This window comes from Pleurodeles waltl, chromosome 7, assembly GCF_031143425.1.
Source record: "Pleurodeles waltl isolate 20211129_DDA chromosome 7, aPleWal1.hap1.20221129, whole genome shotgun sequence".
Lineage (NCBI taxonomy): Eukaryota > Metazoa > Chordata > Amphibia > Caudata > Salamandridae > Pleurodeles > Pleurodeles waltl.
The window spans coordinates 1,025,758,333-1,025,774,674 of record NC_090446.1 but is presented as its reverse complement, the minus strand read 5'-3'; the positions used below and the strand labels follow the sequence as shown (position 1 = coordinate 1,025,774,674).

At 49.4% G+C, this 16,342-nt stretch overlaps 1 protein-coding gene across 1 annotated transcript in view; it reads right to left on the bottom strand.

The window, feature by feature from the left end:
- The window catches only part of LOC138245863 (ATP-binding cassette sub-family A member 9-like), a 2,236,336-nt gene that overhangs the window by 73,175 nt on the left and 2,146,819 nt on the right, over positions 1-16,342 (bottom strand). The window contains exon 37 of the mRNA XM_069199841.1: positions 6,002-6,081. Coding sequence (XP_069055942.1) covers positions 6,002-6,081 — 80 coding nt within the window. The remainder of the gene's footprint in view (positions 1-6,001; positions 6,082-16,342) is intronic.

Genomic DNA, 16,342 nt, shown 5'->3' with positions numbered 1-16,342 from the left:
TACTAGTGGTGGGACTGCTGGCAACAGTCAAGTTAAGGGTGTAGTTGGGTTCACTTATGGGTCCATAGTAGAAACTGGGGTAGTCAGTCCCAAGACAGTTTCTGTCACACCTAGTGGCATTGGCCTTGCCACACTGGCTGCTTGTCCCCTTACAATGGATAAGTACAGGCAGACAGTTTCAATAAATGGTGTTGAGGCCTTGGCCTACAGGGACACAGGTGCCAGTATCACTTTGGTGACTGAAAACCTAGTGCATCCTGAACAACACATCATTGGACAACAGTATAAGATTATTGATGTCCATAACTCCACTAAGTTTCTTCCCTTAGCTATAATTCAGTTTAGTTGGGGTGGAGTTACTGGCCCTAAGCAGGTGGTGGTATCACCTAGCTTACCTGTAGACTGTATCTTAGGTAATGACCTAGAGGCCTCAGGTTGGGCTGATGTAGAGTTTTATGCCCATGCAGCCATGCTGGGCATCCCAGAGGAATTGTTCCCTTTCATTTCTACTGAAATGAAAAAGCAAAGGAGAGAAGGCCTGACAACTCAGGATCCCTCTCCATCAACAGGTAAAAAGGGTATCACAGTATCCCCTAACCACCCTACCATTTAGGATACCATTCCTGTGGTGGGAGAAACCTCTCCTGGGGTGGCACCTGTTCCAAGGGAATCATCAGTTGGCAAAACTGTACTCCCTGAGGTGGAAGTACCTCTCGGTGGGATAACTAACAGTGGTGAGAAAAAGAGCACCATTTTAGTTAACATGGAGCATCCCTCCAACCCTCCCAGAGAAACTTTAGTGCAGAAACCCTGCACTACCTCACAACACTTAGGACAGCATCCCTGCCCTAGTGTGGAGCTCATAGGACAGCATCCCTGCCCTGCTCCAACTCAAGAGAAACAGCATCCCTGGTCTCTCTTCCAGCCATATGGACAAAGTTTTTGCCCAGCTATGGCTTTACTGAGACAGCATCCCTGTCTGGCATTTCCATCATTACAAATAGGTTCAGTGGAGAATTCCCACTGCTCTACACTAAAACGTACTGATAGAAACTCTAAAAATACATCTTCACATTGTTGCTTAGCTAAAAAACTTCAAACAGGGTGGTTTACATCCCCACAGGGAAGTAACCATATAGTGGATGATAAAGGGAGTAACCAGTCTATTGCAGAGCTACTCTCTACTTATCACCACTTAGAATATAAAGTCTCAACTGGCCAAGGTTAGCCTTATTGTCCTTCATTTGGGGGGGGGGGTTGTGTGAGAAAGTAGCCTCTTTCTAGCCTTGTTACCCCCACTTTTGGCCTGTTTGTGAGTGTATGTCAGGGTGTTTTCACTGTCTCACTGGTATCCTGCTAGCCAGGGCCCAGTGCTCATAGTGAAAACCCTATGTTTTCAGTATGTTTGTCATGTGTCACTGGGACCCTTCTAGTCAGGACCCCAGTGCTCATAAGTTTGTGACCTATAGGTATGTGTTCCCTGTGTGATGCCTAACTGTCTCACTGAGGCTCTGCTAACCAGAACCTCAGTGGTTATGCTCTCTCTTTACAAATTGTCACTAACAGGCTAGTGACCAATGTTTCCAATTTACATTGGCATACTGGAACACCCTTATAATTCCCTAGTATATGGTACTGAGGTACCCAGGGTATTGGGGTTCCAGGAGATCCCTATGGGCTGCAGCATTTCTTTTGCCACCCATAGGGAGCTCTGACAATTCCTACACAGGCCTGCCACTGCAGCCAGAGTGAAATAATGCACACATTATTTCACAGCCATTTTCACTGCACTTAAGTAACTTATAAGTCACCTATATGTCTAACCTTTACTTAGTAAAGGTTGGGTGCTAAGTTACTTAGTGTGAGGGCACCCTGGCACTAGCCAAGGTGCCCCCACATTGTTCAGGGCAAATTCCCCGGACTTTGTGAGTGCGGGGACACCATTACACGTGTGCACTACATATAGGTCACTACCTATATGTAGCTTCACAATGGTAACTCCGAATATGGCCATGTAACATGTCTATGATCATGGAATTGCCCCCTCTATGCCATCCTGGCATAGTTGGCACAATCCCATGATCCCAGTGGTCTGTAGCACAGACCCTGGTACTGCCAAACTGCCTTTCCTGGGGTTTAACTGCAGCTGCTGCTGCTGCCAACCCCTCAGACAGGTTTCTGCCCCCCTGGGGTCCAGCCAGGCTTGGCCCAGGATGGCAGAACAAAGGACTTCCTCTGAGAGAGGGTGTTACACCCTCTCCCTTTGGAAAATGGTGTGAAGGCAGGGGAGGAGTAGCCTCCCCCAGCCTCTGGAAATGCTTTCATGGGCACACATGGTGCCCATTTCTGCATAAGCCAGTCCACACCAGTTCAGGGACCCCTCAGCCCTGCTCTGGCGCGAAACTGGACAAAGGAAAGGGGAGTGACCACTCCCCTGACCTGCACCTCCCCTGGGAGGTGCCCAGAGCTCCTCCAGTGTGCTCCAGACCTCTGCCATCTTGGAAACAGAGGTGCTGCTGGCACACTGGACTGCTCTGAGGGGCCAGTGCCAGCAGGTGACGTCAGAGACTCCTTCTGATAGGCTCCTTCAGGTGTTTCTAGCCTATCTTCTCTCCTAGGTAGCCAAACCCTCTTTTCTGGCTATTTAGGGTCTCTGCTTTGGGGATTTCCTTAGATAACGAATGCAAGAGCTCATCAGAGTTCCTCTGCATCTCTCTCTTCACCTTCTGCCAAGGAATCGACTGCTGACCGCGCTGGAAGCCTGCAAAACTGCAACAAAGTAGCAAAGACGACTACTGCAACTCTGTAACGCTGATCCTGCCGCCTTCTCGACTGTTCTCCTGGTGGTGCATGCTGTGGGGGTAGTCTGCCTCCTCTCTGCACTAGAAGCTCCGAAGAAATCTCCCGTGGGCCGACGGAATCGTCCCCCTGCAACCGCAGGCACCAAAGAACTGCATCACTGGTACCCTGGGTCTCCTCTCAGCACGACGAGCGAGGTCCCTTGAATCCAGCAACTCTCTCCAAGTGACTCCCACAGTCCAGTGACTCTTCAGTCCAAGTTTGGTGGAGGTAAGTCCTTGTCTCCCCACGCCAGACTGCATTGCTGGGAACCGCAACGTTTGCAGCTACTCTGGCCTCTGTGCACTTCCGGCGGCAATCCTTTGTGCACAGCCAAGCCTGGGTCCACGGCACTCTAACCTGCATTGCACGACTTCCTAAGTTGTCCTCCGGCGACGTGGGACTCCTTTGTGCGACTTCGGGTGAGCACCATTTCATGCTTCTTTGTAGTGCCTGTTCTGGCACTTCTGCGGGTGCTGCCTGCTTTTGAGAGGGCTCCTTGTCTTGCTCGACTCCCCCTCTGTCCCCAGACGCAATTGGTGACATCCTGGTCCCTCCTGGGCTACAGCAGCATCCAAAAACCCTAACCACACGATTTGCAGCTAGCAAGGCTTGTTGGTGGTCTTTCGGCGGGAAAACACTTCTGCACGACTCTCCACGGCGTGGGGGATCCATCCTCCAAAGGAGAAGACTCTAGCCCTTGTCGTTCCTGCAGAATCCTCAGCTTCTACTGTCCAGTAGCAGCTTCTTTGCACCCACAGCTGGCATTTCCTGGGCATCTGCCCATCTCCGACTTGCTTGTGACTTTTGGACTTGGTTCTCTTGTTCCACAGGTACCCTCGACTGGAAATCCATCGTTGTTGCATTGTTGGTTTGTGTCTTTCCTGCAGAATTCCCCTATCACGACTTCTATGTCCTTTGGGGAACTTTAGTGCACTTTGCACTCACTTTTCAGGGTCTTGGAGTGGGCTATTTTTCTAACCCTTACTATTTTCTAATAGTCCCAGCGACCCTCTACAAGGTCACATAGGTTTGGGGTCCATTCGTTTTTCGCATTCCACTTTTGGAGTATATGGTTTGTGTTGCCCCTATCCCTATGTGTCCCCATTGCATCCTATTGTAACTATACATTGTTTGCACTGTTTTCTAAGACTATACTGCATATTTTTGGTATTGTGTACATATATCTTGTGTATATTTGTTATCCTCATACTGAGGGTACACTCTGAGATACTTTGGCATATTGTCATAAAAATAAAGTACCTTTATTTTTAGTATATCTGTGTATTGTGTTTTCTTATGATATTGTGCAAGTGACACTAGTGGTACTGTAGGAGCTTCACTCGTCTCCTAGTTCAGCCTAATCTGCTCTGCTAAGCTACCATTATCTATCAGCCTATGCTGCTAGACACCCTATACACTAATAAGGGATAACTGGGCCTGGTGCAAGGTGCAAGTACCCCTTGGTACTCACTACAAGCCAGTCCAGCCTCCTACATTCCCACCTTCACAACCGCGCTGCTCCTCACCTCTGCCTGCAGGCACAGGGTCCCAGCCTGCCTTGAGTCAATCCTGATGCTGCTCAGAGCAGCATTAGGATTGGCTGGGCGCTGCTCTCCTAGGCAGACTGGAAGCCTGTGCAGGCTCTCTCCAGAGCCCTGTGCGCATGTGTGTTTGGCCAGCCCGAGACGGCTGGCCAAACATACATGCGCTCTGAGGAGGAGTGCTGAGCACTCCACCTCATTGCTCATCACCCCCGTGGCCTCTCCTCCTGCTGCTGATGGCGGGATGACAGCGCTCCTCTGCCCTTAAGGAGAAGCCACCCCTGGGTGGATGGAATATCCTAGTTACTTGTATTTAGAAAGACGGGTGTGTAGTATGCCCACCACTGTGCAAACAGCTGCATACATTTAACATCAACCCCCGTAACGCAGAGGTGTTCAACTGACTAACCTCCTCCCAATCTTGGGAGGTAATCTGAGCAGCAGTTTCTCTTTGCCACTTTCTAGCTATTGATTTGTATACGGCAATTTCATGAGTTTTTTAAAAGCTTAAAGATAATTTTCTAAAAATGTGTTAGACAATTAGCATAGATGATTCTAATTCTTGTGCATCTTATTCTTTAACTCACTAAGCAATTTAATGAGTGTGAATTGATAATATACTCCTGGATCTTCTATTTTTTGCTGTATGAAATTTCCAGTAGTGTGGTTACCAAATAATAATACAGCAGCCTAGCTGCTTCCCAATGTTGGAGTTCCATTTTTGTCATTTCTAGGATTATGGCATCTACTGATATTTGCGCATGAATGCTGGGCCTTTTAAGATGCATAACATACATGCAGGAGAATAATACAATTTGTCCAGAATCTTGTCAAGAAAAAAAAACAAACACAGTGAATCCTAATTTAAATAGCCTAAGTATAAGAATTAAATAGGTAGCATGATAGTAGTATTGCAGATTGGGAGCAGCCAGCTCTCCTTTCTCTTTAACCAGTCCAAGGACCTGATTTAAGAAAAGTGGCACCGCACCCTGTGCAGCGCCATTGTTCTTGCACCCGTTAGTGCCCCCCCAATGCCACCATGTGTGCACCGTATCTATGATGTGGTGCACCGTGGTAGTAGTTAGGGAACTAGTATCAAAATTGTCGCTGCTAACTCAGAGCTTTGCAGGATTTGCGTCAACGTTTTTGACACTAGTTCGGAGCTTTGCAGGATTAGCGCCAAAAACGTTGACTCTAATCCTGCAAAGCTCATTGAGGCCCATTGTAAACAATGTTGTGCCTCCTTTTAACACCTGTTCTGAGCAGGCATTAACAGTGCTGAAAAAAATGACGCAAAGGAATCTATTAGATTTCTAAGTGCCATTTTTTTATGCCCCCCTATTGGTGCACCCACTTTGCATACCTTATGCCTGGTCCAGGTGTAATGTAGCGCAAAGGGTTACAAAGTGAACATGCATTGTGCTACTTTGCGAATTTGGTGTGGTGATTTTGGTCCCGTTGGGCCACATTAGAGTTAAAAAGAAGACACTAATGTGGTGCAAGGAGGCGCTAGGGGCTCTTAAATCTGCCCCCAAGTTTCTTCATGCCTGCATGGCAGCTGGTCAAGAATACTTCATTATTGATGTCGAACAGCTGGACAATGTTAAATATAATCTTACCTTCCTCTAAAACAGAAAAAGCTTGCGACAGTGACTTGACGTTATCCATTGGTATTTTGTATGATAACAAGGATGAAAACCTTAATCAGAGAGAAAAGATACACAGTCAGCAACAGTCTGTGGTAGCACTGCTCTCAATGCAGTTAAAAAAAATAAATCTAGGTATTCAGAAGGAGGAATAAACAAATACAATCCCAGCATAAAATTATATAATCAAAATTTGGGATACATATCAGAATAGACGGACAAAATCCTGATAGATCCTTCTTGAGAGATGTTCCATCTTGACTTTGAATCTTGATAACCTTATAATATATTGTCATAAGGTCTGCAGTACATTTTGTCTCCAAAAAATTAAACCCAATAGTAAAGATTAGTTCTGTAGGGCACTCAGTTATTTCAAAGGAAGCTATGACAGGTGAATGAAAATGTGTTGTCCTAGACTTTTTTCCTCAGCTGAAAATCAAGAAGACACAAAACTGAAGAATGTGTGCAATATGCTTGCAATTGCTCCTCCCCACCAAACAGTCACAGTCAACTTCTGCAGCTGCCCAAGCCTCTCCGCATCCCAGTGGACAGCAAAACATAGAAAGGAGGAGGGTGGAGCTCACTGCCCCACATCCCAGCATCCAATTTGCTCTGTTGAAATATGGTAAATGCACTACAAGTTCACACTTATTTCAGGCTTTTTACTTTCTGGGGTTGCTGGCAATGTTGCCAAAGTCCTCTCAGATTTCAGTACAAATTAATTGTGAACTTGTACTGCATTTACCACAATGCATAGGGTGAACTGAATGCTGGGATGTGAGGCAGTGTGCTCCCACCCTCCTTATGTTTAAAAAGCTTCCTTGAGCAAGAGAGTTGACGAGCTCTGGTTGATGCACTGGTGTGCCAGTACTGAGACCTGAGAAGAGTTTGGCAGCATTTCCAGCAACTCCAGAAAGATAAAGCCATGCTGCTCTCTACTGATGATGGACTAAATCTAGAAACCCGTGTCTAGAGATATACAGCACTTGCACAAACAAGGGTGAAAAACTACAGACTACCACTGTGGTAAGCGTGAACTTGTAAAGCATTTACCATAATGCATTGAGGCAAATTGAATGATCTGAATGCTGGGATGTGAGGCAGTGTGCTCCCACCTTTGTTCTGTTTAAAAAGGCTCCTTTGTGCAAATGAGCTGACAAGCTCTGGTAGATGCGCCTGTGTGCCAGTAAGTGGTAGGGAGACCTGAAAAAAGTTTGGTAGCATTTCCAGCACACCAGAAAGATAAGAGCCTGCTGCTCTCTACTATTGAAGGACTACATCCAGAAACACATGCTTAGAGATACACAGCACAGGCTGCACCAACAAGGGTGAAAACTACAGATGACCACTAAAGCAAGTGTGAACTTGTACTGCATTTACCATAATCCATTGGGGACAAATTGAATGCCAGGATGTAAGGCAGTGTGCTCCCAACCTCTTTCAGCAACACATAGATACTACTAATCTGTGCAGCGTTTACTTTCCTCTTTCCGACTTCTACTATTTAATTTATTCTGTTAGGACTTCCAGCCCTTCTTTTCCATTTTCTTATATGAATCACTCATTTTACTCTTATTCTGAAACCAAGCTCTTATTCTGAAACCAATGAACTACCACCTACTATAACGCCCCAAGCAATGGCTTGTTCCTCGCAACACTGAGTATTGCTGGATTTAAAACCACTCCTCTTCAGTAGCACTCAACTATAAATAATTTGTCAAATGATTTTACAATGATATTTTTCTATTCTTCCCATCCACCTGGTATTCAGTTAGACCCTCTATATTCATTGTCAGATCTCCTTTCTTGGTGCTCTTTCTCAGTGTCAGACTGTGCTAACTATTTTGACCTAAAAACTATGTACTGCAATCTGCTTCTTACTCCTCAACTATGTCAGCTCTGCAGTAAGCACAAATAGAGAAACAGAGTGAAGACAGTTTATAGGATTTGGAGCTCACAATGAATCACCAAGTTATTTTGTGAACAAATATATCAAGGGCGTGGTGCTCCTGGCTGAAGGGTCCTCGCACTCCTCCTAAGTTTCTAAATAGAAAAAGAAAACCTGATCAACAAATTTCAAGGCACTCGTGAATCAATAAAAGTCAGAAGTCCGTATCCATGTACAGTAGAATACTCTTCCAAACAATCAAGTACAGCGTGGACCGAAAGGTGTTCAGCATGAATCCAGTTTATTTTTGGAAGTCTGATAACAGAAAACAGCCAACACGTGTTTCGTCTTAAGAGAAGATACTCTCTATGACTTCCTCAGGGCTGTAAAAGATATAATTGTGACCAGTATTACATGAAACCACTCTGTATCAGGTCTTAAAAGGTATACATAAAGATTTTTGTATACAGGATATCTAATGCGACTTAATCGCACAAATCCAACCCTAGTATCCAAGTGATTTTACAGTGAGCACCAATGTATAAACACCTAAAGTTGACTAGTTGTAACATTCGTGAAAAACATGCAAACAATGAAGCCACCTAGAGCGTGCTGGTTAAGCATAAGAAACAGCATAAGAGTTGATAAAGCATCCATTACAGACCAATCGAGACATGCCTAGTCATGACACCCATGGGAGTTAAAAGTTGTGGGGCAACCATGGGGAACACCATAGTCGAATGTTAGTAAGAAGTGAACCAAAGTTATCCAATAAATAGAAAAAAGAATGAGGAAAAAAGGCTCCCTAAACATCCGGAGGTAATGCAAATGGAAGTTCATACCTCGATGAACTGTTGAAAACGTTGCAAATATAAAGACGTTCAGAATTCTTTCTTTATTTCCCTTATATGTCAATTCCTAAGTATCTATGATAAAATTAATATAAAAATGGTCAAGTCAATCCGAGAAAACTATAGTAGAAAACAATCCGAATTCGTAATAAAGTAAAAATAGAAAAATCAGAGCGAAATCCCACCCGATATTGAGGACTGCAAATATAAATCCTCATTGAGACGCTGGGGGTGAGTGTAAATACCCCTCCACATCTTATTGCATTGAAGGTGTATGTATAAACACCTCCATATCTGAAAATCAAAAATCAAAACATTACTACACAACACAACATATCCACTCGTTCGCGGTCAAAACAGCCGCTATTGCAGAAAAAAAGGGAGGACTCACTCACCTCACAAATAGTCAGAGGACACAAAGGTGGTCATTACAACCCTGGCGGACGGTGTAAAAGGTGCACTAATACCGCAAACAGGCCGACGGACAAAAAAAGGGAATTATGACCCTGGCGGAAACCGCCAACAAAGACAGCCACTTTAACACACCGCCTGCCACGGCGGTACAGACAAGCAGCGCGGCGGTTACCGCCAACAGACAGGCGTAAGACAATGTACCGCCCACACTATTACATCCCGCCAATCCGCCACCTTTTCCGGGGCGGATTCACCGTGGATAAAAATACGGCGGAAACAGCTTTTGCTATGGGAAAACGCTCACCTGAACACATCCCACAAGGGACCACGACTCCATGGACCCTGCACTCCAAATACTACCTGCCCTTGTCTTTCTGCTCCTTTACGACCAACAGAGACATAGGTGCAGAAGATACCGGTGAGTACTGCATCTACGACACGGGGGAGGCAAAAGTCAGGGGGACACCCACCAAACACCCCCACCCTCGCATATTACAACATACACACCAATGCAGTCACAAATATCACATTAACAACCCACAATCCCCCCGGAAGAATGCAAAGACAAAGCGAATTTCGGTCAAACTTTGTAATGTGCCAATATACATGTCATACAAAAATATACAGATACATATCTCTAAATCACTCATAATTAAATATACAATACAAGAAGTAGTGCAGATATGTATACACCAAAGTCCGTGCACCAACAGTCCAAAAATGCATGGGCGAGGCCCACAATAGATACCTGACCAAAATCGGAGAGAACACTGCTGGGGCATTAGATAGAAACACTACAGGCACCTCAGGGGGAAGGGAAGGAGGGGCACCTCAGCCAAATCAATGCGAAGCCAGATCCACGACGGGGCTCCATGCCCATTGATGTATCCTGGGGAGTGCAAAGCCACAGTCTCTCAAGTCTCCACAGTGGGTGGGTTGCCCACTGTTCCATCCTGGGGAGTGCAAAGCCACAGTCTCTCAAGTCTCTATAGTGGGTGGGTTGCCCACTGTGCCATCCTGAGGAGTGCAAAGCCACAGTCTCTCAAATCCCTACAGTGGGTGGGTTGCCCACTGTGCCATCCTGGGGAGTGCAAAGCCACAGTCTCTCAAGTCTCTGCAATGGGTGGCTTGCCCACTGCTTTATCCTGGGGAGTGCAAAGCTACAATCTCTCAAGTAGATGCAGGTCTCCACTGGTTCTGGAGGGGGACTGGTGCCCAGACTGGATGAGTCTCCCCGTGAAAGTTCCTGTCCTGTCACTGTCCCAGCTGCACATGGGATAAGGATGCCTGATGTGGCGGTACATTCATTCCTACACGGTCTTTGCTATGTTCAGCGGTCTTCACCATGCCGGTCTATGGACTGTTCAGCGGTGCTTTGACATGGCGGTCTTCGCCCTGTTCAGCAATGCTTTGACATGGTGGTTCTGGACTGTTCAGCGGGGCTTTGCCATGGCGGTCTTTGCCCTGTTCACCGGTGCTTTGCCATGGCGGTTCTGGACTGTTCAGCGGTGCTTTGCCATGGCGGTGTTTGCCCTGTTCAGCGGTGCTTTGACATGGCGGTTCAGGACTGTTCCGCGGTGCTTTGCCATGGCGGTCTTTGCCCTGTTCAGCGGTGCTTTGACATGGCGGTCTTTGCCCTGTTTAGCGGTGCTTTGACATGGCGGGTCTGGACTGTTCAGCGGTGCTTTGCCATGGTGGTCTTTGCCCTGTTCAGGGGTGCTTTTACATGGCGGTCTTTGCCCTGTTCAGCAGTGCTTTGACATGGCGGGTCTGGACTGTTCAGCGGTGCTTTGCCATGGCGGTTCTGAACTGTTCAGCGGTGCTTTGCCATGGCGGTCTTTGCCCTGTTCAGCGGTGCTTCGACATGGCGGTCTTTGCCCTGTTCAGCGGTGCTTTGACATGGCGGTTCTGATACTGACATTGGTGTGTGGCATGACGATCTCCACACTGGACATCGGTGTGTGGCATGACGATCTCCACACTGGACATTGGTGTGTGGCATGACGTTCCATCATTGGCCAGCGGGGCTGTGGCATCCTGTCCCCTCCTGGGCTGTGACTCCGGTGGTGGTCTCGTGACAAGTAATGATACTTGGGCCCTCCTGGGCACTGACTCCGGCGGTGGTCTCCTGACCAGTAACAATACTTGGGCCCTCCTGGGCTGTGACTCTGGCGGTGGTCTCTGGACCAGTGACGATACTTGGGCCCTCCTGGGCTGTGACTCTGGCGGTGGTCTCTGGACCAGTGACGATACTTGGGCCCTCCTGGGCACTGACTCTGGCAGTGGTCTCTGGATCAGTGACAATACTTGGGCCCTCCTGGGCTGTGACTCTGGCGGTGGTCTCTGGACCAGTGACGATACTTGGGCCCTCCTGGGCTGTGAATCCGCCAATGGTCTCTGGACCAGTGACGATACTTGGGCCCTCCTGGGCTGTGACTCTGGCGGTGGTCTCTGGACCAGTGACGACGGTGCTGGCGGTTGTGTCTGGACCGCCGGAAATGATGGCGCTCTTCTCCACCGTGACACTCACTACAGGCTGGGCAGACTTCCTCTGGACCTTCCCCACCTTTTTTGGAGTTACAGCTGACTCACCAATCGTCTTCGATCCCATTTCACTTGTTGTCCCACCAGGAGTCATGACACGGTCCCGTCATCCACTCTCCAATTTCAGAGCCTTTACAGGGGGTGGGCTGCCAGTGTCTTGGCTCCGGGTCCTACTGCCTGCCCTGGTGGACGGTGCACTCCAAAAACCTGGAACACGCACCACTGGTACTGGAGGCTTTTTGGCTGAAGTGCTACGACGGGACTGATGGCTTGGAGGGAGGGGTGGGGGAAAAAAGGTCAATTTGACATAGGGACAGTTTCTGACGGACACTGGGATGGGTAGCTGGAGGGGGTCTGGGAGTGGAGGAAGAGGAGGTGGTTATAGGAGTTGTCACTTTAGGTGTTTTGGGTGCAGGTGCAGGTACTGGAGGCTGTCGTGAGGTGGATGGATGTTGGGTGAGTGATTGCCGGCGTTTGGGTACTTTGGAAGGGGGCGTCACAGACACACTGGGAGAGGACACAGGGGACGTGTAAATGGCAGTGGAGGTGGTGAGTGCAGGTGAGCGGCTTGTGGTGCTGGGTGTACTGGTGCGAGTCCTAGTGCCTGTAGATGTGGTGCATGCAGGTGTGTGTGTAGACAAGACTGGGAGGGAGGAGGGAGAAGAGGAGGAGGGGGACACAGTGGAGGCAGTGGATGTTGCTGTCTCTGTATGGGTGTGATGCTTGTGTGAGTGCCTGTGGTGTGTGTGGTGCCTATGTTTGCTTGAGCTACTTGAGTGTGTTGACTTGTGTGCCTGCTGGTCTGTAGATGTGCTTGGGATGGGCTGGGGTACAGGGGATTGGGTCTGGGTGGAGGAAGTTGGAGGGGGGAGGCTGGACACAGGGACAATGGCTGCCATCAGTGCTGAGGCCAGAGATTGCAGGGTTCGCTGAAGGGCAGCCTGACCAGAATGCATTACCGTGTTGCAACTCTCGTTCTACACCCTGGATGGCATTCACAATGGTAGACTGCCCAACAGTGAGTGACCTGAGGAGGTCAATGGCCTCCTCACTGAGGGCAGCAGGGGTGACTGGGGCAGGGCCTGAGGTGCCTGGGGCGAAGGTGATGCCCACCCTCCTGGGTGAGCGGGCATGGGGCGAACGCTGAGGGGCTGCTGGGAGGGCGGTGCTGGTAGGGGAGGTGGTGGCTGTACCTGTAGAAGTGGGGCGCACAGATGGTGCCGCCACCACAGGGGAGCTCCCATCGGCAGACGAGTCCGTGTCGCTGGTTGGTGATCCGGTGGCTGACGTGAAGCTCCCCTCGCCCTCCGTCCTACTGGTGCATTCAGAGTCTGTGGTGTGGCCCTCAATGGCCATGTGGGATGCAGCTCCCTCGTGCTCCGGTGCCACTGTACCTCCGCCTGATGATGCTGATGTACAAAAGGACAGGGAGAGCAGGAAAAGGGGGGGGAGACAGAAGAAAGAGAGTTTTAGTGCATGGGATACCGCTACCGTTGGCGGACAAGACAGACGCAGCAGCCCCATGCATAACGCCGTGCTCCTGGCCTCTGCACATGCAATTTCTGGGGTATGGCCTACATGGCAAGGTTGGAAATCTGCGCACATGGATGCCACAGGGGCAACTATACCTCAACTTGCCACTCTTCTGAGGTGGGTAGAGTGCCACATGGCCTACATTACGGAGGGGCCTTGCCTACCAAACTCGCCCTGGCCTAGGCACACACACAGCCCACCACCCCCACACAGACCCCTCCACAGCACGCAAAGTCCGCAGAATAAGGTTGTACTCACCCCCTTGTGTCTGCTGTGATGTCCTTAAGCGCCCATCCAACTCCGGGTATGCCACCGGCAGGATCCGGAACATCAGGGGGGTCATGGTGCGACGGGCATCCCTCCCACGTTGGGAGGCCATCCCCAGCTGAGCCTCCGCCGTCTTCTTGCTGCAGCGGCGAATGTCCTCCCATCTCTTCCGGCAGTGGGTGCCCTGTCTCTGGTGGGCCCCCAGGGTCCGGACCTCCATGGCGATGGCACGCCAAATGTCCCTCTTCTGGTGGGCACTGACCTGCATGACATGCACAAGGGAAGAGGAACAGTCATTACCAACTGCACCATCAATGTGAGTGGCCCCCTCCATACTCTGACCATGTGGCCCATTTATTCCCATGCTTTACTGTAGTATGAACTCTGCCCCCTTCCCTCTTCCACCCAGCCCTGTCCACCCAGGCCTAGCCCATACAACGTGCTCCCTGTGTACTAACCTGTTGGTCTGGAGGACCGTAGAGTAACATGTACTGGGGGAGGACCCCATCCACAAGTTTCTCCAACTCCTGTGCAGTGAAGGCAGGGGCCCTTTCCCCAGACGCAGCAGCCATCGTCGCTTCCAGACCGAGGTCACAGCAGCACTAGCAGTGTAGGTCCTCTCCTGTTGAAGGTCAGGTATCTAGTGATTGAACAGATAGAAAATGGCGATGATGTCCGCGGCGGTGACGTCCGCGGCGGGGCGCATCATCACCGCCGGCGCACCTGTTCATTGGCTCCTGGGACCCATAGGGTCCAATGTTGACCAATGCAGCATTGCGCCGCGGTCTACGACCGCCTACCGCGACGGTGTGCAACGCCAGCGCTGTTACCCCACAATCCCATTGTCCCAGTTTAGAGGTCAGGCAGCCACCATTTCAGGGGCCACATGGATTCACACATACCGAGGCCTACACTCAACACACATACAGGAAGGGTTAATTGTCTGGTGTAGTCTTGTGTGTGACTGTGGGTACATACCTGGAGGAATAGTGACTGTTTCTTCGCTGTAGTCCTTCTTAGGCACCGTCAGCTAGGACATATGAGAAGATGGCGGAATCCTCCGGTGTACTGACCGCTGGTGGACCTGTTGACAATGGAAGAGAGACATTTAATCGTCACCTACAGGTTTGACCGTGCCACAATCCAGGAACTATGTACCCAGTTGGAGCCAGACCTGATGTTACCAATCCGCCATCCGACTGGAATCCCCCCTGACGTGCAGGTGTTGTCAGTGCTCCATTTCCTTGCAAGTGGGTCTTTTCAGACAACATTGGCCATGGCATCAGGGATGCCCCAGCCTATGTTTTCCAACGTCTTGTCCAGAGTGTTGTCTGCCCTGCTGAAACACGTAAGGAGATACATCATTTTCCCTCAGGTGGAGGATTTGCCTACAGTGAAAGGTGACTTCTATGCCTTTGGACATATCCCCAACATCATAGGTGCCATTGATGGGACCCATGTAGCTCTGGTCCCCTCCGCAGGAGTGAACAGGTGTACAGGAACAGGAAGAGTTATCATTCCATGAATGTCCAGATGGTCTGTTTGTCAGACCAGTACATCTCGCAGGTAAATGCTATGTTCCCTGGCTCTGTGCATGACGCCTACATCCTGCGCAATAGCAGCATCCCTGATATGATGTGTCAACTCCAGAGGCATCGTGTATGGCTATTGGGGGACTCTGGTTACCCCAACCTTTCATGGCTATTGACCCCAGTGAGGAATCCCAGGACCAGGGCGGAGGAATGCTACAATGATGCCCATGGGCGGACTAGGAGGGTTATCGAACACACCTTCGGCCTCCTTAAGGCCAGGTTCAGGTGCCTCCATATGACAGGTGGGTCCCTATTCTACTCACCGAAGAAGGTGTGCGACATCATCATTGCCTGCTCCATGCTCCAAAATTTGGCATTGCGAGGCCAGGTGCCTTTTCTGCAGGAGGATGATCCAGATGACGGTGTTGTAGCAGCTGTGGAGCCTGTGGAGCCTGTGGACAGTGATGAGGATGAAGCTGAGGAAGAAGAAAACGACAACAGGGTGTCAGTCATACAACAATATTTCCAGTGAAACTCAGGTGAATACATTTTCAGGTTTAACATTACATTAACTTTCACACGTCTACCTCTATCCTGTACCGACATTTCACTCACTATTTGTTAACTGAGTTGTTCCGTTCCATTTCAGTTTCACAAATGTGGTAACCTACGTGTCAACTGCTTGCATCCTTGAAGGGCTTGTGATGTGTGGCATTGTTATGTTAGCCTTTCAATGGGTAACCCATTATGACACTGTAATTGATAATACAAAATTACAAATCATAGACTGACTCCAGTTTTTTTAGTGTTTCAAGGGTGTTTATTTAAGTGCTAAAAAATGAAGGGGGGTTGTAAAATGGTGATGGGTGATGGTGGAGGAATGTCCATGGCAGAGTCCAGTCTATTAGTTTCACAGGTACATTGCACATCTGGCCATTGGAAGTGGAGCTGGGGCAGTTCCGATTTGGACAGGGTAACAAAGTGGGACAGTGGGGGGACAATCAGGGTGGTCTTATTTCCTGGCGGGGGTCTTGCCATCTTGCTCTGTCCTGTTCCTGGATCTCAAGGCCCGCTTGCGTGGTGGTTGTCCGTCTGCAGGGGATGGGGTGCTGGTGTGGTGGTCCTGTGGCGGGGCGTCCTGTCCACTAGCGCCGGCAGAGGTGGTGGGCAGTTCATCGTCGTGGCTAGTGTCAGGGGCCCCTTGGAGTGCCACGGTGTCCCTTAAGGTCTTTTGAATGTCCATCAGCACCCCTACGATGGTGCCCAGGGCGGAGCCGATGGTCCT